The sequence below is a fragment of the Podarcis raffonei genome, chromosome W (assembly GCF_027172205.1).
Source record: "Podarcis raffonei isolate rPodRaf1 chromosome W, rPodRaf1.pri, whole genome shotgun sequence".
Taxonomy (NCBI): Eukaryota; Metazoa; Chordata; class Lepidosauria; order Squamata; family Lacertidae; genus Podarcis; species Podarcis raffonei.
In genome coordinates this window covers 15,763,080-15,788,182 of record NC_070620.1, presented here as the reverse complement: position 1 = coordinate 15,788,182, position 25,103 = coordinate 15,763,080, and the positions used below count along the sequence as shown (strand labels likewise).

At 44.9% G+C, this 25,103-nt stretch overlaps 1 protein-coding gene across 2 annotated transcripts in view; it reads left to right on the top strand.

Annotated features, from left to right (window-relative positions):
- The first annotated feature begins 16,984 nt into the window (after positions 1-16,984).
- LOC128406025 (cullin-4B) overlaps positions 16,985-25,103 on the top strand; it is a 175,708-nt gene continuing 167,589 nt past the window's right edge. For both annotated transcript variants that reach the window (XM_053373079.1, XM_053373078.1), the window contains exons 1-3: positions 16,985-17,402; positions 21,484-21,599; positions 24,599-24,702. In XM_053373079.1, the coding sequence (XP_053229054.1) occupies positions 17,231-17,402; positions 21,484-21,599; positions 24,599-24,702 (392 nt within the window). In that variant the 5' untranslated portion in view covers positions 16,985-17,230. The remainder of the gene's footprint in view (positions 17,403-21,483; positions 21,600-24,598; positions 24,703-25,103) is intronic.

Below are 25,103 nucleotides of genomic sequence, written 5' to 3'. Positions count from 1 at the left end.
AATGTGAATTTGACCTGGCAGAGCCCCCTGAAATACAGATTGACAGGCCTGTGGAAATCAACGGACAGACTGTGGGAATGTTCTTTATGGAGGTGTGGAAATGGCGTCTGTCCTTTATGCGATATGGCTCTTGGAGAGTGTAAAATCCACACAGGATATGTTTGTTTTCAACCCGCTTGTGAAGATTATCAGAGATCACAAAGAAAGGAATATATGATAACAACAAGAAGTTGAGGAAAATAACAAAGAGACTATCTGGACAGAACTGTGTAATTAAAGCAGCAGCAAGAGTGATGTTTGGATCCCTTTCGGAGCTCGAAGTATGGGTACCCCCAACAAAATTTTAAAAAATTGGCTGTATAATTTGGAACTAATGTGATTTGGAATTAATGTGATTTGATTGGCCTGTTAATAAAAATTATTTTTTTAAAAAAGTGCTGCCAGAAGCGGAGCCCATCAGTGCTGGTTTGATGTAATCAACTCTGCTGGGATAAAGTCTTTCCCCGGAGCATTTCCGCTCTTCAGGTTCCCAATTAATGTATAGACTTCCTCCACAGTAACAGGCCTCCAATGAGGGAGCAGTGACAATTCTGCCCTGTCATCATCCTGGAAGCTGGAAGGGAGGTTTGGATTTTCCATAAATATATTTCTGAAGTGGTTCTCCCAAACCTGAACTGGAATGACACAGCTGGGGGCTGAAGAGCTATTTTTCATTGAGTCGGAGACCAGTTGCCAAAAGAGTTTAGTTTCATTGTTTAGTGAGGCATTCAATAGCAGGGACCAGGAATTTTGTTCGGACTGCCTTTTCTTTTAAGCCAAAAGGGCTTTATACTCTTTTTTTATTTTGAAATAAGATGGAGGTAAGTAATTTAGTCCAGCGTTTCTATAGGCCAAATAAGCGTTCCTTAAGGCTTTCTTCTTTGTGCGGCACTCTTGGTCAAACCAACAGCGCCCTTTAGCAGTGCGTGGCTTGCCAGCTGAGTTTATGTTGATAGAGACCACATCCTGCAAGGACTCAATGAGATTTTGGTAAGCCGTCAGGGAGGAATCTATTGATAAATTGTTTATTATAATTGATCTTAACTTAATTGCAGTTTGTGAATTCAATCTATTCTCCACTGCAATTGCTATCTCAGGTGTCCATTTTTTTCTACGCAATGCTGGATCATTTGCTTTATCTATATCCTCATGTTCTATGTAAGAGCGCTGAATTGAATTTTGGCCAGTAATGGAGACGATTACAGGTAGGTGATCGCTTTCAGTCCTATTATCTATGTTGAATTTTTTAATTGATTCAAAGGCCTCCCTGTTGGTGAGACAGTAGTCTATTATGCTGGCTCCATTTGTATTTATGAATGTGTACTCGCCTTCTCTGTCCTCGGGGAATACCCCATTAACAATGATAAGGTCAAGACTTATTTGTAAAAAAGCCAGGCAGAAGCCAGCATAGTTGATTTGGCAGTCTTTCAAATGTCTATGAGGGGTTGGGTTTAGAAAGAGGGCACTATTTTCCTTTAGATCTCTTAATATTGGGAATTTTATTTCCTGGCTATCATTTGAGCCTATTCTGGCATTCATATCTCCCATTAGGTAAAATGGTGATCTGGGGTACTTAATTTGTAGGGAATAAAGGAAACTATGGAATTTACGCCATGTGCTCTCAATCTGTGTTTGCACTGTATATGGTGGGATATAAGCTGAAACAAGAATGATACTCTTGGATTCCAGATGCAAAGTGATCCCCAGTGCCAGCTGCTTGAAAACTGAGCACTCAGTAACCTGTGACGCCAATTTAGTGGAAACCAGAGTTACTAGGCCCCCCCCCCCGTCGTCCCCTTCCAAGTGGTTTAGAGGTCTTGATTTCATAGGCACGGTAACTGTTGAGAACTATGTTGTCAGTTGCCCAGGTTTCCTGCAGCATTATTATGTCAAAACACGTTATATATTCACAAAATGGCTCGTCCCCAAGTTTGTTGGCCCAACCCGCTATGTTCCATGAGAAAATGTTAATGCTGCACGTTTCATAATTGGCTTGACTTCATTGTGGTGGGGAAATTGTTATCAGCTCTCCCACTGGTTCGGTAGTGATGCAACCATTCTTAGGATATGCACGGTATTGTTGTTCTCGGGGTTGAGTTGCAGCATTTTCCCGATTTCCCGGCATCGATGGTGTTATCTGAATTGCTGGGACCATTGGGGGGTCTTCGTCAAAGATAATTAAATCTGTCTCTGGCTTTCTGTGTGTCGCATTTCCCTTGGGAGGAGCGTCACTTGGCATTGGCTGATCAGATTCCAGCCGGGGTAAAGAGTGGTGAAATTCTGGATCTACCAAAGGCGTAATGGAGTGTCCTATCTTTGAATTATCTAGATTGGGCTGGCGTTCTTTTTGTGTTTGGCCTTTTTGCTCTGATGTTTTCCTCTCCAAGGGAGTGTTACAGCTGGGTTCACTGCACATATCCATCTTTGATGGCCCTTCTGAATGAATCATGGCCCTATGGCGAAAGCCCTTCAGCAGAGAGGGCGTTGATTGCTTGGGGTCGGTCCGGCTATACGACAAGTTTGGCAGTAGTTGTTTTCGTTCTGTGTCTTTAAAAACGCGCCTCAACTCAATATTATAGTCCTGTAAGAGGGCCCTATCTTTCAGGAGCTTTTTAGGGGTAGCCGAGTTGGAAAATGTCAGCATGAGCCTAGTGTGCTGGGGGTCCGTGCAAAGCAAGTTTATCGCAATCAGAGTGTTGCAATGGATATTTAGTAAAAGCTTAAAGTTTCTCTTCACACTGTCGATTGATTTCCAGTAAGGCAGCATACCATTAAAAGGATATATATCGAGAGCTACTTGAGTGCTTTGTAGGATCAGATCCCTACTTTTGCTTTTGTTGTTTTTACTATTTGTAGTCTCTCGGTTATCAAGTCCAGACCGGTTACACCCCTGTACATGATGGTCTTGGGGGAGGGCAGCACTGTGGTCAGCCTCTTTAGTATTGAGGGAGCTATTTCTGGCCGCCAGAAGCACCAACTCCATCAGGAGAGACGTTACCTTTTCTAATTTGATGTTAATTTCCTCCACTGTTCTTGCTGTCAGCAGACAGTGGTCCGCTAGTATTTCCGCATAGAGCAGTGCCCCCTCAGATAGTAGATCATGGGATAGTTCATGAGCACTCATCTCAGCATTCTCCCCTGGGTGATCTCCACCCATTAAAGCATCCCCACCTACCTGGTAATGAGTTCTATTTGATGTAGTAGGTTCTGAGTTCTGTGCTCTTACAAAATCATCCATTTTACTCTGCTTGCTCTTCTGCTGTGGGCTCACTTGTGGAGATGAGGACGGTTGCTTCTTTTTCCTAGACATTTTCCCAGAGATAGAGCCGCTACTAATTTCTGCCATAAATTAGGAAGCTCGGTGTCCTCCCAAGATAGGGTGTTTAATCTCCACTCCCGCTGATAGGTAGTTGGTAGGTTTAGTTGAGCTGGAGCTAATTAAGGCTTTCTCTGAGACTTTCCTAGACTTTCTCTAAGACTTTTAACTCAAGCCCTTAACTCAAGCTTTGTGAATATAATAGCTGCCAAATGACAGGGATAAAATACTGCGACTGATAAAAGCTAATAAAAGACTGATAAAAATAATAAAAACCGCATCAACTGATGCGGAGCTACCACTAACGACGCCATCTTCCAAACTGAATATATTGCTTGTATTCCCTTGTATATATTTCTTGTATTCCCTTTAAAAATTTAGATCCACAATTAATTTCTTCAAGTAATTTTGTCATAAAATTCCAAGAAACGTTGTCAAAAGCTTTTTCACCATCAATAAGCATCATTGCTGCTTTCTTTTCATTTTTAACCTCCAGCTATTCAATTACATTCAGAATATTTCTTATATTCTCCTTCATTTGTCTACCTGGAAGAAATCCTGCCTGATATTGATGTATATACTCATTTAATATTTTTTTCATTCTGTTTGCTAAAATGTTTGCAAATAATTTATAATCATTGTTTAACAATGAGATAGGCCTATAATTTTTAATTTGCAGCAAATCTGAATCTTGTTTTGGAATTACTGTGATATAAGCTTGTCAGATGGCAAGGGTGGCTGCTCATGAGTAACCAGGCAGGACCAGGTGCAAACTATTTACAGTGCAGAACCCCAAAGTTCATGTCTGCCTCAATCGCTAGCAGAATCTGGGAGTGCCTGTTTCCTGGACCTCCTCCAGCATAAAAGCATTGTTACGCCCAGCCTCTTCCTTCCCTCTTTGCACTTTAGACTTCTGCGCAGGGTGGGCAAAGGAGAGGGTGTGCTTCCCTCCTGGCCGGCTTTGCCAGACGTGGTGCTGAGGCTTCCACCAGCATCCTCTGGTCCTTTCACCTCTTCCCCACTGGAGGTGGGGTTTCCCTCATCACCGGAAGAGGAACTGCTTCGCAAGATTTTCGGAGGCTCCCTGTAACACAACCGCCCCTCTGTTTCCCGCCCCTGTTCTGATGGCAGTTCCCTGACAAAGCCTCTTTCCGTGTTTCTGGAATTTCACCTGTAATCAATATCTCATTCATGACATCTTTCAATGGGTTTACCAATTGTTCATTTAATTTTTTATAATACTTTGCCTTTAACCCATCTGGGTCTGGAGATGTCAGGGAACTGGCGCCAAAGAAGGAGGAGGGAATGGGAACTTACCAGGAGAAAGTTCCTTTAATAAGCAGCTGTTCGTCTTTGGAAGAGAGAGAAGAAGAAGGGGGGTCAGAGGGGAGTGAATCTGAGAGGGAGGAGGAATTTCCTGGGCCAAGTGCCTCTCGTCAGAGAGGAAGGAGCGGGGCCGGGTTCCGGAGGTGGCTCTGCTGGCCAAAAACGAAAGCAAGACAGTCAGGACAACTAACCGACCATGATTGAGTCGCACTTTTGAACTGCTCTGTAAATAGCTTCAAAGAGGCAATAAACCTTTGTAAATATGGCTGGATTCCCGGACTCTTATCTTCGCTGAGCACTCATAACTCAACACTGACAGGAGACTTGCCATTCTTTGCCTCTACCACTTCTTGAACTGTTATTTGAGTATTTAAGATCACCATTTGTTCTTCTATTTTTGGTAGATTACTACTTTTAATTTATTCCTCTATTTTAGAAATTTTCTCCTTCCCTTTCCTGTACAATTCTGAGAAATATTTTGCAAATGCTGCTCTTATTTCCTTCATCTTATCTGTGATCTTTCCATTTATGCTAATTTTATTTATGGAGTTTCTTTGTTCACTTTTCTTCAACTGCCATGCTAGATGTTTTCCTGATTTATTGGCATGCTCAAAATATTTTTGTTTCGGACCACACAGGTCCGGCAAATTAGGGGTTGAGGGTGCTGCCAGGGCTCGACGCATCCCCGACAACCCCCCCCATGGAAGAGTGGAGACCCTAAGGCTCCAGCGGAGCAAAGAAAACTCACCCCCCCCAAACATCTCCCGGCCGCTGTTGTGGGGGGGGGGGAGGGGAAGAGGCTTGAGTTCACTCGCGGCTTCATCGTACCATATTGCCAAAGCCACGAACCGTCACCAGAAGCAGTAGATCTTCCAATTAGAGGTAAAAGTCAAATAAAACATTTAAAACTTAAAATTAGAGGCTAATAAGGCAATTTGGTGAAAGGGAAGCAAAACAGGAAGTCACCTTCCGGTTTCTGCGGATGAGCTCTGCAAAGGGATTTTTTTGTGAATGGGACACAGAGACTGCTTACAGCAACAGAGAGTTGAAACATTTAACTCTGACTTGGAGGATGGTTACATTCTAACGGATATATACTAGAATAATTGTATCAAGTTGCCTATTGAGTTACAAAGTAAAAAACTTACTGACAGCTGGAGGAACCTGAAGAGCAAAAGGGGAAAGAAAAAATCCCAGACTCTGGGGTCTGGAGGCATAAAAGGGGAGCTAGCAGGGAACTCTTGGCACTTCTGTGGGGAAACCCCAAAAAGTGGGAAAGAGCCTGGAACAGCTTCCAAAGTAACTTTACTGCCCCAAAAGACTGCAAGTGCCTGCCAAGAAAGACGTGCCAATTGGAACTCCAGCCTGTTTGTGAATTAAACATCAAGTCAAAATGCCATGGGATTACAAATAAGGAATAAAGTGGAGACATAGACTTTGGAACTATTGCAAGTCACCACTATTTGGGACAATTACAAGCAGATAAGTACAAAAGATGGACAAGTCATAGTGGAGAGTTTTGACCAAACGTGATCCACCTGGAGCAGGAACCGGCAAGCCACTCCAGTATCCCTGCCAAGAAAACTCCATGGACAAAGACAACAGGCATATAAAAGTTATGACGCTGGAAGATGAGCCCCTCAGGTCGGAAGGCGTCCAACATGCTACTGAGGAAGAGCGGAGGACAAGTACTCATGGAACTTTGAAGTGTCAGGCATAGCTCTAATGGCTTTAGCCCAAACGTAGCAGAGTTTTCCTGCACAGCGAAGAAGCTAGTTGAGGTGGAAATGACTAGCCAGCTAGACTCAGAATAACTATTTACAGGATTTATTAAAAGGAAAAATAAAACCAGCAGAGTTTCTGCATACAAAACAAAGCAAAATAAATCCTTTCTTTCTCTCTCTCTCTTAACCATACACAGCACTGCTACTCCTAACACACACCTAATGTGATGGGATGGTGAGCTGCTTGTGCGTAAAATCCTAGTCCCTCAGAGTTTGGCTAAGTCCACAAACCTCTGTCTGTGACGGAGCTCCTTAAGCATGGCTCCATCAGTCGCTCGTTGAATCGGACAGTGGGCGTTTACGGAACTTCTTCCAGCATAAAAGCTCCTTAACGGAAACGCGTCTTCTGGACTCTCGGCGTGACAGTTTCCGGCGAGGAGTGGGTGTCCCTACAGGAGGTCCTGAAACCTCCCCACTGTTCTTGCTTGAAGTGTCTCTGAGCCCCCCCTCCGACTCACTTTCCCTTGGAACTCCACTTCTCCCCCTGCTGGTCCCCTCCTCAGCTGAATGGTCTCTCTCACCCTCCGTGAGCCCTTTCACCTCCTGCGTCTCAGATGGCAGTTCCCTGACATCCACCTCCCCTCCAGGGCCCCCTTCACCCCCTTCCCTCCCCTCCTCTGCGGGAGGCGAGGGAGCAAAACCCCTGAAGGAACCTCCCTCATCTTCCGAAGTTTCGAACACTTCCCTCCACCTGTTGCTGTTTCCGGTTTTCAAGTACTCCTCCTCATCGGAGTCTGTTCCTTCTTCCAACTCCGATTCCCTGAATCCTTCCAGTTCCTCCTCATCGTCGGTGGTGCCAAAGTACTCCCTCCGGAACCTCGCTACTGGCTGAGGTTTCCTGGGGAACCTTTGGTGGAACGTTTCGATCAAGATCTCGTCACGGACCTCCTCTGCCGTCACCCAGGTGTTTTCCGACTCCGGTTCCCCTTCCCACGCGACCAAATACTCCACCTGATTACCCTTCCACCTGGAGTCGATGATTTCCGCCACATGGTTGCTGCTTTCCCTTTCTTCTATGGCTGGGCCCCGTGTGGATACCCCTTCACCTTCCCCCCTATATGGTGACAGTAATGACCTGTGGAATACTGGGTGCAGTTTCATGTGGTTCGGTAACCGGAGTCTGAAAGCCACTGGGTTGACCTGTTGGATGACCTCAAATGGTCCCAATCTTTTGGGTCTCAATTTCTTGCAACCCCCCTTGAACGGCAACCCTTGGGTTGATAGCCAGACCTGACTCCCCACCCTAATGGTTTCACCTTCCCTTCTGCTCTTGTCTGCCTGCCTCTTATATTCTTCTTTGGCCCTTTCTAAGTTGAGTTGGAGTTGACGATGGATCGCTTCCATTTCTTCTACAAAATGTTCGGCGGCCGGGACACTCCATCTCTCCCCTCCTCCCCCTGGAAACGCCCTGGGGTGGCACCCATAATTAGCCAAAAAGGGGCTCATCCCGGTGGACACATTTTCTGCATTATTGTAAGCAAATTCCGCTAGCGCCAACTTTTCGACCCAATCGTTCTCTCTGTCATTGACATAACACCTCAGGTATTGTTGGAGGATACCGTTTGCCCTCTCCGCCTGCCCATTGGTCTCAGGGTGCCTGGCAGTCGAAAAGTTGACCTCTACGTGCAACAAGCTCATAAGTTTCCTCCAGAATCTGGACGTGAACTGTTTCCCTCTGTCGGAGACCACCCTCAAGGGGGCGCCATGCAGCCTAAAAATATGTTCTACAAACAATTTCGCTGTCTCTTCCGCCGTGACTGCATGTGAGCAAGCTACAAAGTGACCCATCTTAGTTAACAGGTCTACTACGACTAGTATGGCGGTTTTCCCCTGGGATTTAGGCAGATCAGTCATAAAATCTATCGATACCGCCTCCCACGGTCGTTCTGGTGTGGGTAACGGTTCTAATAACCCCGCTGGTGCCCGCCTTTCTCCTTTGGCTCTCTGGCATTGGTCACACCTTCTCACATACTCCCGTACATCCTCCCTCACCTTGGGCCACCAAAACTCCCTGGTCACCAACCACATGGTCTTGTGTTGCCCAAAATGCCCCGCTGTGGGATTGTCGTGCAGCTGTTTGAGTACTCTCCCCCTCAATTCCCCTTCGGGTATATATAGTGCCCCTTTGTAATACAATGCCCCGTTTCTTTCTTCAAAACCTCCGGGGTCTTCTCCCTCTCTCCTTAAACCTCTGAGCTTATCCTGGGCGTATTCATCATTTACCGTTCCCTCTACCAGTTCTCTTTGCCCCACCCAGGCCGCCCCACACACCCAGTGGTCCTCTGGGATAATATGTCTCTCTTCAGGCGCTCCCTCCCCCTCCAAATATTCAGGTTTGCGAGAGAGAGCGTCCGATCTGATGTTTTCTGGACCTGGCACATAGCAGATTTCAAAATGGAATTTGGAGAACTCCTGGGCCCATCTCACTTGTCGTTGGTTGAGCACTCGTGCCGTTCTCCAATACTCCAAATTCTTGTGGTCCGTACACACTTGCACCTTATGCTGTGCGCCAATTAGTAAGTGTCTCCATCTCCGGAACGCTTCGTGAATGGCGAGTAGTTCTCGGTCATATACGGTGTAGTTCCTCTCGGATTTGTTCAGCTTACGCGAAAAGAAGGCACACGGTCTCCATTCCGACTTATTGCTCCCTGGCTGAAGCAGCACCGCCCCCACCGCCCGGTCTGAGGCATCAGTTTCCACTCTCATGGGTTTTTGTAAATCCACATGCAGGAGCTGTTCTTCCAAAGCGAATGCCCTTTTCAATTCCTCAAATGCTTGCTCCGCCTCCGCCGTCCAAACGAATTTCTTCTTGCTGCTTAGACAGTCCGTGATGGGAGCCGTTAAGTGGGCAAAGTTCTTGATGAATTTACGGTAAAAGTTCCCAAACCCTAAGAACCTTTGCACATCCTTTTTCGTTTTCGGTGTCTTCCATTCCAGCACCGCCTGGACCTTGCCTGGATCCATGGCTAATCCCTTGTCTGATAAGCGGTACCCCAGGAATTCCACCTCCTTGGTGTGAAACTGACACTTCTCCAATTTCACCCACAGCTGGTTTGCTTGCAGCTGGCTCAGCACTTCCCTGACATCCTTTACATGCTGCTCCTCATTCTCTGAATATATCAGCACGTCATCGAGGAAGGCCACGCAATTCTTGTAGAGCAAAGGTCCCAGGACATGGTTCATGAGCGATTGAAAACAGGCGGAGCCTGATTGCAATCCGAATGGCATAACGAGATATTCAAAAGCCCCCAAAGGGGTGAACATGGTGGTTTTCCATTCATCCCCTTTCTTTATTCGTATCAGGTTGTATGCCCCTCTCAGGTCCAGTTTCGTGAATATCTTTCCCTTCCTCACCCTGGTCAAAATGTCATCAATCCTGGGCATGGGGAAAGTCACTGGTTCTGACACGGCATTTAGCCGCCGGTAGTCCACTACAAGCCTGGGTTTATCCGTGTTTTTTTTGTCCACAAAAAACACTGGGCTCCCCCCCACCGCTCTGGACTCTCTGATGAAGCCCCTCTTCAGGTTTTTATCAATAAACTCCCTTAACTCCTGCATTTCCCTGTCTGACATGGCGTACAGCTTGCCCACGGGGAGCTGGGCCCCAGGGACCAGGTTAATTTGGCAGTCAAAGTCTCTATGCGGTGGTAGTTTATCTGCTTCCCTTTCGCTGAAGACCTTGCTCAAGTCAGCGTATTGTTTGGGCACCTTCCCTTTGTCCGCCCCTTCCGTCCCTGCTAGAAAGGCTTTTGCCCCTTCTGGCACCTTTCCCTCTCTGCAGTGTTCCAGGCAATGTGCTGACCCAAAGGAGACCACTCTCTGATGCCAGCCCACTAGCGGGTCATGCAACGCTAGCCAGCTCATTCCCAAAATGACGGGAGCCCCTCCCAGGGTGGCCACATTGAACGCTATCCTTTCGGTGTGCCTGGCCACCCTCATAACCATTGGGACGGTCTGTAGGCTAACTTCTCCTCCCAACAGCTCCCTCCCATCGATCGTGGTCACCTGCAGGGGGTTGCTTAAAGGGAGTGTCTGTATCTGGTGTTCAGCTGCAAACTCCTTACTCATAAAATTACAGGAGCTGCCTGAGTCCAACAGCGCCTTTGTCTTTAGTGGGTATCCGTTTGCCAGCTCTAGCAACACCTCTAATACTAGGGTTGGTCTTGGAGGTTCCGGAGTGGGCACTTTTACTGCTCCTTGGCCTGGCTGCAGTGCCCTGACGGTGGCAGCCAGGCGTTGGCTTTTACTGGCTCCTGGACTCCCTCCTCCTTCCCCCCAACAGCTCCCGCCATCCCTTGCCATTCCTTTCTTTGCGGGCAGACTCTGGCAAAGTGACCTGGCTGCTGGCAGAGATAACATTTCTTGGCGCTCTTTCCCTCCTTCTTCCTCCCTTCACTGGGATTTGAAACTGCGCGCGCGCGCGCTGTTCCAACTTCCATCGGCTCTCCTGGCGGGAAACTTGGCTCTGGAATCTCTGGAATGCGGAAATTCCTCCAACGCTCTCCTTTCCCCTCCCGCTTCTCCAAGGCTCTTGCCTCCTGGCGCGCTCCAATGGTCAGCGCTGATTTGGTCAGCTGGTCCATAGACTCCGCCCTGGGCGCCCGGGAAAGTTTGTCTTTCACCGCCGAAGAAAGCCCCTCTTCAAAGAGCATTTGAATGGGTTCCGCCGATAGGTCCCATCCCAATTTATGTATCAACATTGTAAACTCAGTCCAGTACTCACGAACCGATCGGCTCCCCTGTTTGCAAGCCATCAATTGTCTGTGCACCAGTCCCTGTTCAATCTCGCTGGAAAACATCAAATCCATGGCGCGAAAAAACTTCCTCGTGTCCTTCAGCATTTCACTATTCCCTGCCATCAGGGGTCTAACCCAGTCTCTCGCCCCCCCTTCGAGATGGCCAATCACAAACGCCACTCGCGATGCCTCGTCGGGAAAGTCGTTAAACTGCAGTTCGAGAGCATACTGCATCTCTGTCCTAAAGGCTTGGTAGTTCCTGGGGTCCCCCCCAAACTTCTGCACCAATCCTGGCATCTTTCTTGCTAGTGTAGCGCCTTTTGCCTTCTCTGCATCCTGCGCCCTCCTTTCTTCTAGCCTCGCCGTTTGCAGTGCTAGCTGGACTTCCAACACCCTGTACCTTTCTTCCAGGCTTGGACCCTCTCCAGCTCCTCCTGCTCCCCCGGCTCCGGCTGGGTTGCTCATGATGCCTCTCTGCACAAGCTGCTTTCAGGGACTGTCCGATTGCTGTGATGGGATGGTGAGCTGCTTGTGCGTAAAATCCTAGTCCCTCAGAGTTTGGCTAAGTCCACAAACCTCTGTCTGTGACGGAGCTCCTTAAGCATGGCTCCATCAGTCGCTCGTTGAATCGGACAGTGGGCGTTTACGGAACTTCTTCCAGCATAAAAGCTCCTTAACGGAAACGCGTCTTCTGGACTCTCGGCGTGACAGTTTCCGGCGAGGAGTGGGTGTCCCTACAGGAGGTCCTGAAACCTCCCCACTGTTCTCGCTTGAAGTGTCTCTGAGCCCCCCCTCCGACTCACTTTCCCTTGGAACTCCACTTCTCCCCCTGCTGGTCCCCTCCTCAGCTGAATGGTCTCTCTCACCCTCCGTGAGCCCTTTCACCTCCTGCGTCTCAGATGGCAGTTCCCTGACACCTAACATCACACTGTGCTAGCAATCCCTAGATAACAGAGTTGAGTGCTGGTCGTTAACCAATCAGAGTAAGTAGTTTCTAGGTCAAGCTGACCTTGGCTTTCTGCCAAGAGTAAATTGACACTGCCTTGAGTTAATTGTGTGAAGCCAGAATCTGTAAGTTTCCCATGAGAACCAATTAACAGAAACTGAACAAGTACAAGTAGATTCAGAGCTGATGAAGCAGCTGGACCAAAGCTGAAAGGTTGCTCAGTTGCGGATATGCCTGGAAGCGAAAGGAAAGTCCAATGTTGTAAAGAAAAATATTGCATAGGAACCTGGAATGTAAGAACCATGAACCTTGGTAAGTTGGATGTGGTCAAAAATGAGATGGCAAGAATAAATATTGACATCATGGGCATCAGTGAACTAAAATGGATGGGAATGGGCGAATTCAGTTCGGATGACCATCACATCTACTACTGTGGGCAAGAATCCCGTAAAAGAAATGGAGTGGCCTTCATCGTCCACAAAAGAGTGGCAAAAGCTGTACTGGGATGCAATCTCAAAAATGATAGAATGATCTCGATACGAATCCAAGGCAGACCTTTTAACATCACAGTAATCCAAGTTTATGCACCAACCACTGGTGCTGAAGAAACTGAAATTGACCAATTCTATGAAGACTTACAACACCTTATAGAAATGACACCAAAGAAGGATGTTCTTCTCATTATAGGGGATTGGAATGCTAAAGTAGGGAGTCAAGAGATAAAAGGAAGAACTGGCAAGTTTGGCCTTGGAAATCAAAACAAAGCAGGGCAAAGGCTAATAGAGTTCTGCCAAGAGAACAAGCTGGTCATCACAAACACTCTTTTCCAAAAACACAAGAGACGACTCTACACATGGACATCACCAGATGGGCAGCATCAAAATCAGATTGATTATATTCTCTGCAGCCAAAGATGGAGAAGCTCTATACAGTCAGCAAAAACAAGACCTGGAGCTGACTGTGGCTTAGATCATCAGCTTCTTATGGCAAAATTCAAGCTTAAACTGAAGAAAGTAGGAAAAACCACTGGGCCGGTAAGATACAATCTAAATCAAATCCCTTATGAATACACAGTGGAAGTGAGGAACAGGTTTAAGAATTTAGATTTGGTGGACAGAGTGCCTGAAGAACTATGGATGGAGGCTCGTAACATTATACAGGAGGCAGCAACAAAAACCATCCCAATGAAAAAGAAATGCAAGAAAGCAAAGTGGCTGTCCAACGAGGCCTTACAAATAGCAGGGGAGAGAAGGCAAGCAAAATGTGAGGGAGATAGTGAAAGATACAGGAAATTGAATGCAGATTTCCAAAAAATAACAAGGAGAGACAAGAAGGCCTTCTTAAACGAGCAATGCAAATAAATAGAGGAAAACAACAGAATGGGAAAAACCAGAGATCTGTTCAAGAAAATTGGAGCTATGAAAGGAACATTTCGTGCAAAGATTTCCATAATAAAGGACAAAAGTGGTAAGGACCTAACAAAAGCAGAAGACATCAAGAAGAGGTGGCAAGAATACACAGAGGAATTATACCAGAAAGATATGGATGTCTCGTACACCCCAGGTAGCGTGGTTGCTGACCTTGAGCCAGACATCCTGGAGAGTGAAGTCAAATGGGCCTTAGAAAGCACTGCTAATAACAAGGCCAGTAGAAGTGATGATATTCCAGCTGAACTGTTTAAAATTTTAAAAGATGATGCTGTTAAGGTGCTACACTCAATATGCCAGCAAATTTGGAAAACTCAGCAGTGGCCAGAGGATTGGAGAAGATCAGTCTACATCCCAATCCCAAATAAGGGCAGTGCCAAAGAATGCTCCAACTACCGCACAATTGCATTCATTTCACACGCTAGCAAGGTTATGCTTAAAATTCTACAAGGCAGGCTCAAGCAGTATGTGGACCGAGAACTCCCAGAACTGCAAGCTGGATTTCGAGGGGGAAGAGGAACGAGAGACCAAATTGCAAACATGCACTAGTTTATGGAGAAAGCTAGAGAGTACCTGGAGGTGGAACCGACAAGCCACTCCAGTATCCCTGCCAAGAAAACTCCATGGACAAAGACAACAGGCATATAAAAGTTATGACGCTGGAAGATGAGCCCCTCAGGTCGGAAGGCGTCCAACATGCTACTGGGGAAGAGCGGAGGACAAGTACAAGTAGATTCAGAGCTGATGAAGCAGCTGGGCCAAAGCTGAAAGGTTGCTCAGTTGCGGATATGCCTGGAAGCGAAAGGAAAGTCCAATGCTGTAAAGAAAAATATTGCATAGGAACCTGGAATGTAAGAACCATGAACCTTGGTAAGTTGGATGTGGTCAAAAATGAGATGGCAAGAATAAATATTGACATCCTGGGCATCAGTGAACTAAAATGGACGGGAATGGGCGAATTCAGTTCGGATGACCATCACATCTACTACTGTGGGCAAGAATCCCGTAAAAGAAATGGAGTGGCCTTCATCGTCCACAAAAGAGTGGCGAAAGCTGTACTGGGATGCAATCTCAAAAATGATAGAATGATCTCGATACGAATCTAAGGCAGACCTTTTAACATCACAGTAATCCAAGTTTATGCACGAAGGGGAAGAGGAACCAGAGACCAAATTGCAATCATGCGCTGGATTATGGAGAAAGCTAGAGAGTTCCAGAAAGACACCTACTTCTGCTTCATTGACTATGCAAAAGCCTTTGACTGTGTCAACCACAGCAAACTATGGCAAGTTCTTAAAGAAATGGGAGTGCCTGATCACCTCATCTGTCTCCTGAGAAATCTCTATGTGGGACAAGAAGCCACAGTTAGAACTGGATATGGAACAACTGATTGGTTCAAAATTGGAAAAGGAGTACAACAAGGCTGTATATTGTCTCCCTGCTTATTTAACTTATATGCAGAATTCATCATGCGAAAGGCTGGGCTGGATGAATCCCTAGCCGGAATTAAGATTGCCGGAAGAAATATCAACAACCTCAGATATGCAGATGACACAACCTTGATGGCAGAAAGTGAGGAGGAATTAAAGAACCTTTTATTGAGGGTGAAAGAGGAGAGTGCAAAATATGGTCTGAAGCTCAACATCAAAAAAACGAAGATCATGGCCAATGGGCCCATCACCTCCTGGCAAATAGAAGGGGAAGAATTGGAGGCAGTGAGAGATTTTACTTTCTTGGGCTCCATGATCACTGCAGATGGTGACAGCAGCCACAAAATTAAAAGACGCCTGCTTCTTGGGAGAAAAGCAATGACCAACCTAGACAGCATCTTAGAAAGCAGAGACATCACCTTGTCAACAAAGGTCCGTATAGTTAAAGCTATGGTTTTCCCAGTAGTGATGAATGGAAGTGAGAGCTGGACCATAAAGAAGGCAGATCGCCAAATAATTGATGCTTTTGAATTATGGTGCTGGAGGAGACTCTTGAGAGTCCCATGGACTGCAAGAAGATCAAACCTATCCATTCTTAAGGAAATCAGCCCTGAGTGCTCACTGGAAGGATGGATCCTGAAGCTGAGGCTCCAATACTTTGGCCACCTCATGAGAAGAGAAGACTCCCTGGAAAAGACCGTGATGCTGGGAAAGATGGAGGGCACAAGGAGAAGGGGACGACAGAAGACGAGATGGTTGGACAGTGTTCAACAAAAGAGTGGCGAAAGCTGTACTGGGTACAGTGTTTAAGGGGGTATGGGACACATCTCTTCACTCTACCCACCGAAATGAACAAAGAGAAAGCGAAGATTAGGCAGGGAAAGAAGCTGCTCTCAAGAAATAGCCCAGCCCTCCTCCCTTGATTTTATCCACTCAGTTAAGAAAACCCACAGGGCTTAATTCGAGTGGTAGGGAGGAGGAAAAGAAAGAGAGGAAGGATCGCAGCTAGTAGTACGAGCAATACCACGCTTGCTACTACAGCATGTGATGTGCCTCATGATACCCACTACCAACACTTTGCGGAAGAGCCACAGCGCGGCGGTAGCCCCACCTCTTTACGTAAAGAAACGTTTCAACGGGCTGGAGCGTGAGGCTTCCCAACGAACCCGAGCCTCATCACTGGGCTCGAGAGACGCAGCAGACGCCCGGTAATATGATCACTTCCGGTAGGTCAGAAGGTAGGTGAAAAAGCAGAAGCGAGCGAGTTAATGTCTGTTTGTTTGAGTGAGCGGATGAGCGCGGAAAAGAGGGCAGGAGCCGGCTTGCCCACTGCATTTCTCCACACCCTAAGTGAGATTGTGGCCGAAAAACCTGAAGCTTTTTTCGAGCTACCCGGCAAATGTTTCTGGGGAGGGTGGACTCCCAGTTTGCCGAGCGGCCGGATGTGCCGCCATCCTTTAGACTCACTTGTCACTGCGCTGATGTTTTGACAGTAACAATGAGTGAGGCAGAGCTACCTCCTTCCCCTCTCTGGATCGCGAAAGAGGTGGGGGGAAAGGGGGCGTGACTCCTTTCTCCGCTGCCCCCTCAGGAGAGAGGCGGTTTCGGACAAGGAACCAGGCAGAGACTGAAAGAACCCTCCTTCTAGGAGCTGCGGAGGGGCCATGAGTTGCTGATAGAACCTTGCAAGAGTCGGGGTAGGGTTGCCAGGGAGACCTTCCCGCCCCTTTGGGGGAAGCAAACATCTTAGACAGAAGGGCCAATAAGGGTTCCTCCTGAGAGGAAAGACAAGGGAGGGGATCCGTCTAACAAGGTAGCAGCTGTTCTCTCTTTGGACCTGGACCACAAGGCAGAGGTAATCTGACCTGCTCTGGGGCTCTTTTTGCATGTCCTTTACAGCAGAAGGATTTGATGCCATTCAGCCTGTTCACCTCACTGGTGTTCATGTTCCCCACAGGTTTCTCTTCCCCCCAGCAGGAGGTCAGACCTGCCACTGATGTTAGTAGCAGCAACTCCAAGAAGAGAAAACTAAATAGCAACAGTATCGAGTGAGAAGTTGAATCCATCTCCTCTTGCTCCTCCCTTCTTTCCAGAAGCAACTCCTCCATATCATCTATTATTACTACTACCACCTCCCTTTTTTCATCTGGGGTCTCTTCCAACCATCACCTGCAGAAGAAGTTGTGCTTTAAGGACTCATTGGACCTTTTTGGACTTGATGTGAAGATGGCCGAAGAGTCTTCCCAGCAGCAGCTCAAAAACAAAAGTCTCTTAATTTCCTCTGTAGCTGTGGGACATCACACAAATGGCCTGACCAAAGCTACCTCCTCTACTGTTTCCAGTTTTGCCAATGGTAAACCTGGGTCATCCAAGAAGTTAGTGATCAAGAACTTTAAAGGTAACATGATGATGCCATTCTTTATCTCTGAAATATGTATCTACGTGAGGGATGGCCTGTACAGTATATTGCAGAAATCTTGCATGGGTGAGGGCTTATTCATTACACTGTGACATGGAATCCTTTGTTAGAGGAAGCCAGGCCACTTACCAGGTCTCTGTTACAACTTTATCTCCCAGTGTAGCCCTTTCTTTTTTGCTAAACCAAAAAACTGTCAGCTGCTCTTTCATATAGAATGCACAAAAGAGGCATGCTCTGTGGGGTTTAATCTCCATGTAACTGGTGACTAGAGGGGGAGGAACAGGGATTGTTTTTTCTTCTCCAATGGCATTCAGAATTAAGCCAGTCCTCCTCAACATGGCCACACCCCTTCACTATACATCCCTGCTCCAGGTTCCATTTCTTGCTGCAGTTTTAGTGTGTAATGGAATATGAAGTTTTTAAAAGTACAACAAAAAGAGAAAAAGTCAAGAGCAGCCTAATTTTAAATAGTTATAGATAGAAACTGTAACTTGGAAAAACCAAGTTTTTGTGAAGCTTTACAGCTCTATTCCATAAGTTAGTGGGTGGAGCGTCTCAAGCAAAGCTGTGTGCCATTCCCTGCGGCTGCATCATGCATGTGAGGACCTCTGCTCTGGAGTAGTAGTACAGTACTTACACAGAATAGTGCAGAACATCCTTGACCCTCTCCTAAAACCATACACAGGAAATGAGGTGGCAGCACTTCATTCGTTTCCTTCTTCCTCAGTCGGTTTGGGGTAAAACATTAGAGATACAATCATCTCTACAAATGTAATTTGAATCAAGCACAGTTGTTTGCCAGAGGCAATTCATCTTGTGGGGAAGGGAAGGAGCCTATCCTTTTCTGGAATTTTGTGTTCCCCAAGATTTGTCTGCCTCTATAATTTGAGAACCTGTCAGGGTCTTCTAAAGTGACAAAATATGGACAGATGCAAAAATATTCCCTCTGGTGTTTGGTTGAGTCCCAGGTAAAAGGACAGGCAGAAAATGAGAGGGAGCTGAAGTTGATCTTGGCTGAACCCTCAGAATTTTACAGCATGATGTAATTAGGGTGTTAAATTGGGAATGTGGAGTTCCTTCGATAAATTGAACTTCAGCTAATAAAAGACCATGAACTGCTATTCTTTGGTTAATTCTGGTACCTTTATGGGTAAGAGGGGGAAAGCTTAGAGTGATACCTGCTCATACCTGTAAAGCAGGTGTGAATATGTTTTTCTTTGGCATTGAAGAGCTTTGTTGTATCCTGTTTGGAAAAATCCCTTGTGTCTTTAAATATGTCTCATAAGACAGTTTTGCCTCTTAAGCACATTAGTTAAGATACTTTCTTTTAAAATAAATAAGTATCTTATTTCAGGGAATGACAGCTAATTAGAATATCTTGGTGGTTTGTTTCTTTCCTTCACTCTATTAAAAAAAGCAATACAGGTGGTCCTTATTTTTGTAATTTTGGCCTCACCATCATAAGCACATTCCTGTTTGTGTACCCTAAAAGTGCATATCAAGTTGCCTTTTGTTAAACAATGTTTGCCTTTCCCAGACACTTCCACTCATTTAAAAAAAAAATCTGCTTCTGACTGGTAAATGTGAATCCTGTAGATGTATTTCCTGTCTCATATGTAAATCCAGTTCTTATTGAGCACCTATTTGATTATTTTTTGCTCCTTTTGGGTAAATGTCTCAGTGTCAAATTAATGGTACCACACATGTGCTGTGAATTTGCATATCTAGTCTGTGTCTTCTCCTTCCTCTATATCAGAGGGCCAGATTTGATGAAGTGAACACGAGTGAGGGCCGACCAAAGTTGTTGTTAGAACTGAAGTTGTTGGGCATTTTTAGGATTTAACCCCAGAATTGTTGAACTTTTTTTTACAATTTTACCCCAAAGTTCTTGAGCTTTTCTTAGGATTGAGGTTGCTGAGGTGTTTTTTTTAGGATTTTACCCCAAGACATGTACTTCCATGGGGTTCAGATTAAATTGACCGGCGGGCCGGATTAGGCCCCTGAAACGGACTTTGGACATGCCTGCTCTATATACACCACTCTTACCACAACTGAAGAGTGTGCAAACGTCTGAGGATGAGGATATTTCTTTAGCTGAATTGGTAGCTCTAGAATTGGTACTGATATCAACTGTACTAGAAAATCTGGTGTTCAGGTCACATGTATTGATACATTGCCTGAAACTGGTTTAAAGTTAAAATCATGTATTGGAGTACTTGTCTAATGTGCATCTGGTGATAGATCCATGCCATGAGACAGACTGCTACATTGTCTACCTGCTGAAGATTCTGAAAAATCCTCAAGAGAAGCTTTGCATACAGCACATTATAGTAGAATATTTCTGAAGGCATAAATGCTTTATAGGTCTGAATATGAAAGAAAATTGGCATCCTAGTTTTCTACAGGACACCTATGTAATTAGCAAAGCTGTCAAGTTCAGTGTGAATGTCCTCATGATCTGCAATCAGTTGGCTTGATGGTTCTTTTGTCCTCCCCAATTCAACTGGTTCACCACTCTGATGGGGTCATAGTTTGGTAGAGGTCTGTGCTGTTAAGAGTTAATGTTTGGTTTTAATTTGTTTTACTTGGAAGTCACCACTGTGGATAAATAAATTGCAACACTAAAGAACTTCTACCTTTAGCTACTGATGGGAGAGAGTTCTGGTTTCAGCTGGAACTCACAGGAACTCAGTTCCTGCACCTCTCAGGTTGGTACTATTGCCATTATAAGAGAGCAAGGGAAGCATTCATGGTGAGTTCTGGCACCTCTCTTTCTAGAAAAATAGCACTGCTGCTATCTTAAAAAAAACCCAACAGTTTACAGCAATAAAACATAAACCCCTTACAGTAGAAACCATATAAACAGACATTCTTCCTAGGTTTTGAGTTTTATTTTTTATTTATTTATTACATCAAATTTATGTACTGCTTGATAGTAGAAAAAACCTAAATGATTGATGTCTTACAGAAGTGTGGGTATTATATGGCACCTGTAAAACACTGAATTCTGCCAAATGAAGTGGTTGAGTGGGCACATGGGTAAGGTGATCTCATAAGTAAACTGATCCCAAGTTATTAAGGGCTTTATATACTAATAGTAGAGGGACGCGGGTGGCCCTGTGGGTTAAACCACAGAGCCTAGGACTTGCCGATCAGAAGGTCAGCGGTTTGAATCCCCGCGACGGGGTGAGCTCCCGTTGCTTGGTCCCTGCTCCTGCTAACCTAGCGGTTCCTAAACACATCAAAGTGCAAGTAGATAAATAGGTACCGCTCTGGCGGGAAGGTAAAAGGCGTTTCCGTGTGCTGCTCTGGTTCGTCAGAAGCGGCTTAGTCATGCTGGCCACATGACCCAGAAGCTGTACACCGGCTTCCTCGGCCAATAAAGCGAGATGAGCACCGCAACCCCAGAGTCGGTCACGACTGGACCTAGTGGTCAGGGGTCCCTTTACCGTTATACTAATAGTAACACCTTGAACTTGGCCTGGCAGCAAATCGGCAACCAGTTCAGACCTCTAAGCACAGGTGTTATATGCTGATAAGGCCTCACTCCTGCCAGCGGTTGTGCTGCAGCATTCTGTACTAACTGCAGCTTTTGGATAAAGTACAAGGGAACCCCCCTGCCCAAGAGCACATTGCAGTAATCCAATCCCAAAGTAACCACTGCATGAAATGCTGTGTCCAGGTTCTCTTGGTCCAGGAATGGCTGTAGCTGTCAAACCAGTTGGAGTTGGTAAAAGGCACTTCTAGCCATTGAGACTACTTGAGCCTCCAGTGACAGAGCTGGATCCAGAAGCACCTCCAAACTGCAAACCTCCTCCTTGAGGGAGTGTAACCGCATCCAGGGTAGGCAATTGGCCAGTTTTTCAGACATGAACTAACCCACAGTGCCTCCATCTTACCAGGATTCAAGCTCACTGCTGTGTCCAGGCAGTAGCCCAGTGACACAGAAGTAAATCTTGTGGGTCACTATTGAAAGCTCACTAAATGGGCCTTTGGTTGGATCCAGAAGAGCTGTTCTTATGTTCTTTAAAAATACACTTTTTAAAAAAATATCTTCCAGATAAACCTAAACTGCCTGAAAATTACACAGATGAAACCTGGCAAAAACTGAAAGAAGCTGTAGAAGCTATTCAAAACAGTACTTCCATTAAGTACAACTTAGAAGAGCTCTATCAGGTAAGTGTCAAAACTTGTAGTGTTCAGAACCATAGGTAAAGTCCTACATGACTGAAAGCAATCCTGATGTTTTTAGGCCACTTTGTAGGGCCTCAAACAAGATCCTGATTTCGAGTGTGGGAATGCTCTCATAATCACTCAGTGAGGTGTGACCTCAGGTTGGACAAATGGCATTTCAGATGACCAACAAGAGCTCCTTCACAATTTCATTTCTGGGCTTGTCAAGCGAGATTTACTTTTTCCATCAGCCCAGTAGAAATATTCATATGTTAATCTGACCTGCTGATTTCTGGTATGTTCACTATTGGCTTATAGTAGTGCTTTAACAAACACTGGCCACAATTTTAAGTGTCCTGCAGTTCAGAGATTGGCAGACTACACTTCAAAGCACATCTCCAAGGGTGCAGTGCTTGCCTGACCCAAGATATGCTGAGCAGTTTCACAAGGAAGCAAAGGGTCTTATTGTTGGAATGGACACTTCCATCCCAGTTTGCTTCAGGATTGTGGTGTGCTAGTACAGACTTGTTGTGAAGTTTAATCATCCCAGAAGAGAGGGACAGGGAGTCTCCTTTACAGGACCTCTATCTGGAGTGTCAGGAAGTTCAAGTGGACCTGCCTTCTGATATATATATATGCCCACTCTTATAAAATGTCAATATGGTTTACAGCAGTTGATAAAATAGGACATAAAATACAATAAAACATTCTTGGTGTTTACCAAGCTGTGCAGCACTCAACTTGTGATGCTAATGGGAATGAAAATTAGTGCACTAATCTTGGCTTGTTCTTCAGATAGTTAAGGGGTATGCATCAGTAACTGGAAACAGCTAGAAAATAAAGTTGCCAGGAGTAGAATCCAAGTTACAGTATTGCTAACAATATGGAACTTAAGTTGCTGACTGTGTTTTTTCAAAGAGGTTTACAAAAAAGATAAAATAATAAAATTATCACTAAAAAATTGCAACCATAATTTAAAACATACAGAAAGTTCAAACCATAATAGAGTAGGCTATAACAAATTCAAACTAAAACAAGCTTTCTAAACATCTCGGTAGGCTTGTTTAAATAGTAATGTCTTCAGCAGGCACTGGAAAAAATACAGTGAAGGCACCTGCCTGATATCAATAGGCAGGGAGTTCCACAGTGTTGGTGCTGTCACACTAAATGAAATGAAGTACTAACAAGAATTCGTTCAAAGCGTTAATTCTATCATGCAACAGCAAGCGATCACTCTGCTTTGGAACACATTTTAAAAAGAATCATAAGAATCAAGGCCAGAATGCGGCTTGCCACTCTTAATTATTGGCTGAGACTAGCCTCCCTTCTGAGCGGCCTTGCTTCCTTGACTATCAAAGATGATTTCCGCTTGATATGGAAACGAGCAGTGGATAATATAATAACTCTAGGATTCAATCCACAGTTCTTACTTAGCATGGGGAACGAACAAGCAAAAACATTATTAAACAGCGTGTGGTAGACATAGAACGAAAGGCAGACCTAACCAGGTCCCCCAAATTTTTAATTGGCGAAACCAGAAGATACTCAACTTCCCAAATGCCATACATAGCTAATCTTAAAATACCAAAACAACCAAGGGCTTTCACCTTGACCCATTGTCAGGCCCTCCTTTCAGCAGTACAGGAAGGCCGTTATAGGAAGATACCATATGACGAGAGGAAATGCCCATGTGGCTCTGGGCAGCAGGAAACAACGGAGCATGCCCTTCTTCATTGCCAGTATTACATAGACATTTGAGCCAGGTTTATCCAGCCCCTCCTATGTAAGTTCCCTGGGCATTCAGAACAACACTACACCTCCCTATTACTACAGGACGAAAGCCCAGAAGTGACATATTTCGTCGCCAGATTTTGCACCACCATGATAGATATTCGCCGAAGGATGGTCTATGTTACTAATCAGACCTAAATAGAAGGCCCATATTGTTATATCCGCACTTCTGAAGCCCCATCCCATACAGCTGTTCTTTTTTAACTGATCTCTCTTAAATTTTCCTTATTGGTTTTTATTCATCCATTATCTATGCTTAATCAAGTATTCTATGTATATGTTTTAATCTACATTTGGTCCTTGCTCCCAATTAATTTAATAATTATCCACTTAGAGATACAGTTATGCTATTTATTTAGATGTTTTGCTTATGCTGGTCTGTGAACGTAATAAAGTAAATTCATTATAAATAATATAAATAAATAAATTAATATAAATATAAATTCATTATAAATAAAATTTATTATTATTCATTCAGAATTCTTTCAAAGCATTAATTCTATCATGCAACAGCAAGCTATCACTCTGCTTTGGAATGGTATCAGAAGTAGTGTTGAAAGCTGCAACCAAGGTGAAGGCAGTGGAAAAATCAGAGGAGCATGTTCCTCCAGAGGAGCATGCAAGTAGCAGTGCCTTGTATTTACTCAAAAACGTATCTGGATCACACCCCATGTGCTCAGAATTTTCAGGATAGTGGCCAATAACAAGGGATATTTTGCTATGGTTTGAAATTATGTTACTTGTGATTGTGCTTCTCTAGATCAGTGCCTCAAGTATATATTTCATTGACTACAAACAGTTCTGTAAACTCAAAACCTGTTATATTTCTTTGTTACTGTTTGTATTTCATGTTAGGTCTGTATAATTTTTAGTGGTGATATTGTAAAGACATTTGCTGACACAGGGTGATAGTCAACTAAGTCCTACTCAGAACACACCCATTGAAATTCCTGAAACTAAGCCAAATCCGTTAACTTCGGTAGGTCTGCTCTGAGTAGGACTAGTGTTGAATACAACTCTTAACTTTGATCTTGTAATTGTCTGGTGATGCCCCCACATCAGGTAGGCCTGTTTTTTTTAAACTCACCTGGAAGAAATAATTTCAGCTTGTGTTCTTTTGAGAGCTGACGTGTAAATAAAAAGCTATATATTGCAGATGGAGTTCTGCAAATGTTTGTGGATTACTTTCATATATCCTTTTCTTTTTTTAGGCTGTTGAAAATCTCTGCTCATATAAGATTTCTGAAAATTTGTACAAGCAATTAAGACAGATTTGTGAAGACCATATCAAAGCACAGATCCATCAGTTAAGAGAATATCCTTTTTGAGTAGTAAGTAACGTGGCTGAAAAGAGTTTCACCACTCAGTGTGTCACTTTGAAGTCCTGTAAAATGCAATATGAGAATCACATGGATTAAGAACCATTCAAAGTCATTACTTGTGAATTCTTATGCTGGTTGTGTCATGACTGATGTAACTCTGGGCTCTTGAAAAGGGGTAGCATAAGGCTCATTGGACCCACGTACCTACGGGACCGCCTCTCCTGGTATGCCCCGCGGAGGACCTTCAGGTCCACAAATGACAACATTTTGAAGGTCCCAGGTCGCAAAGTGGTTAGATTGGTCTCAACTAGGGTTAGGACCTTTTCAGTACTGGCCCCGACTTGGTGGAACGCTCTGTCACAAGAGACTAGGGCCCTGCAGGACTTGACATCTT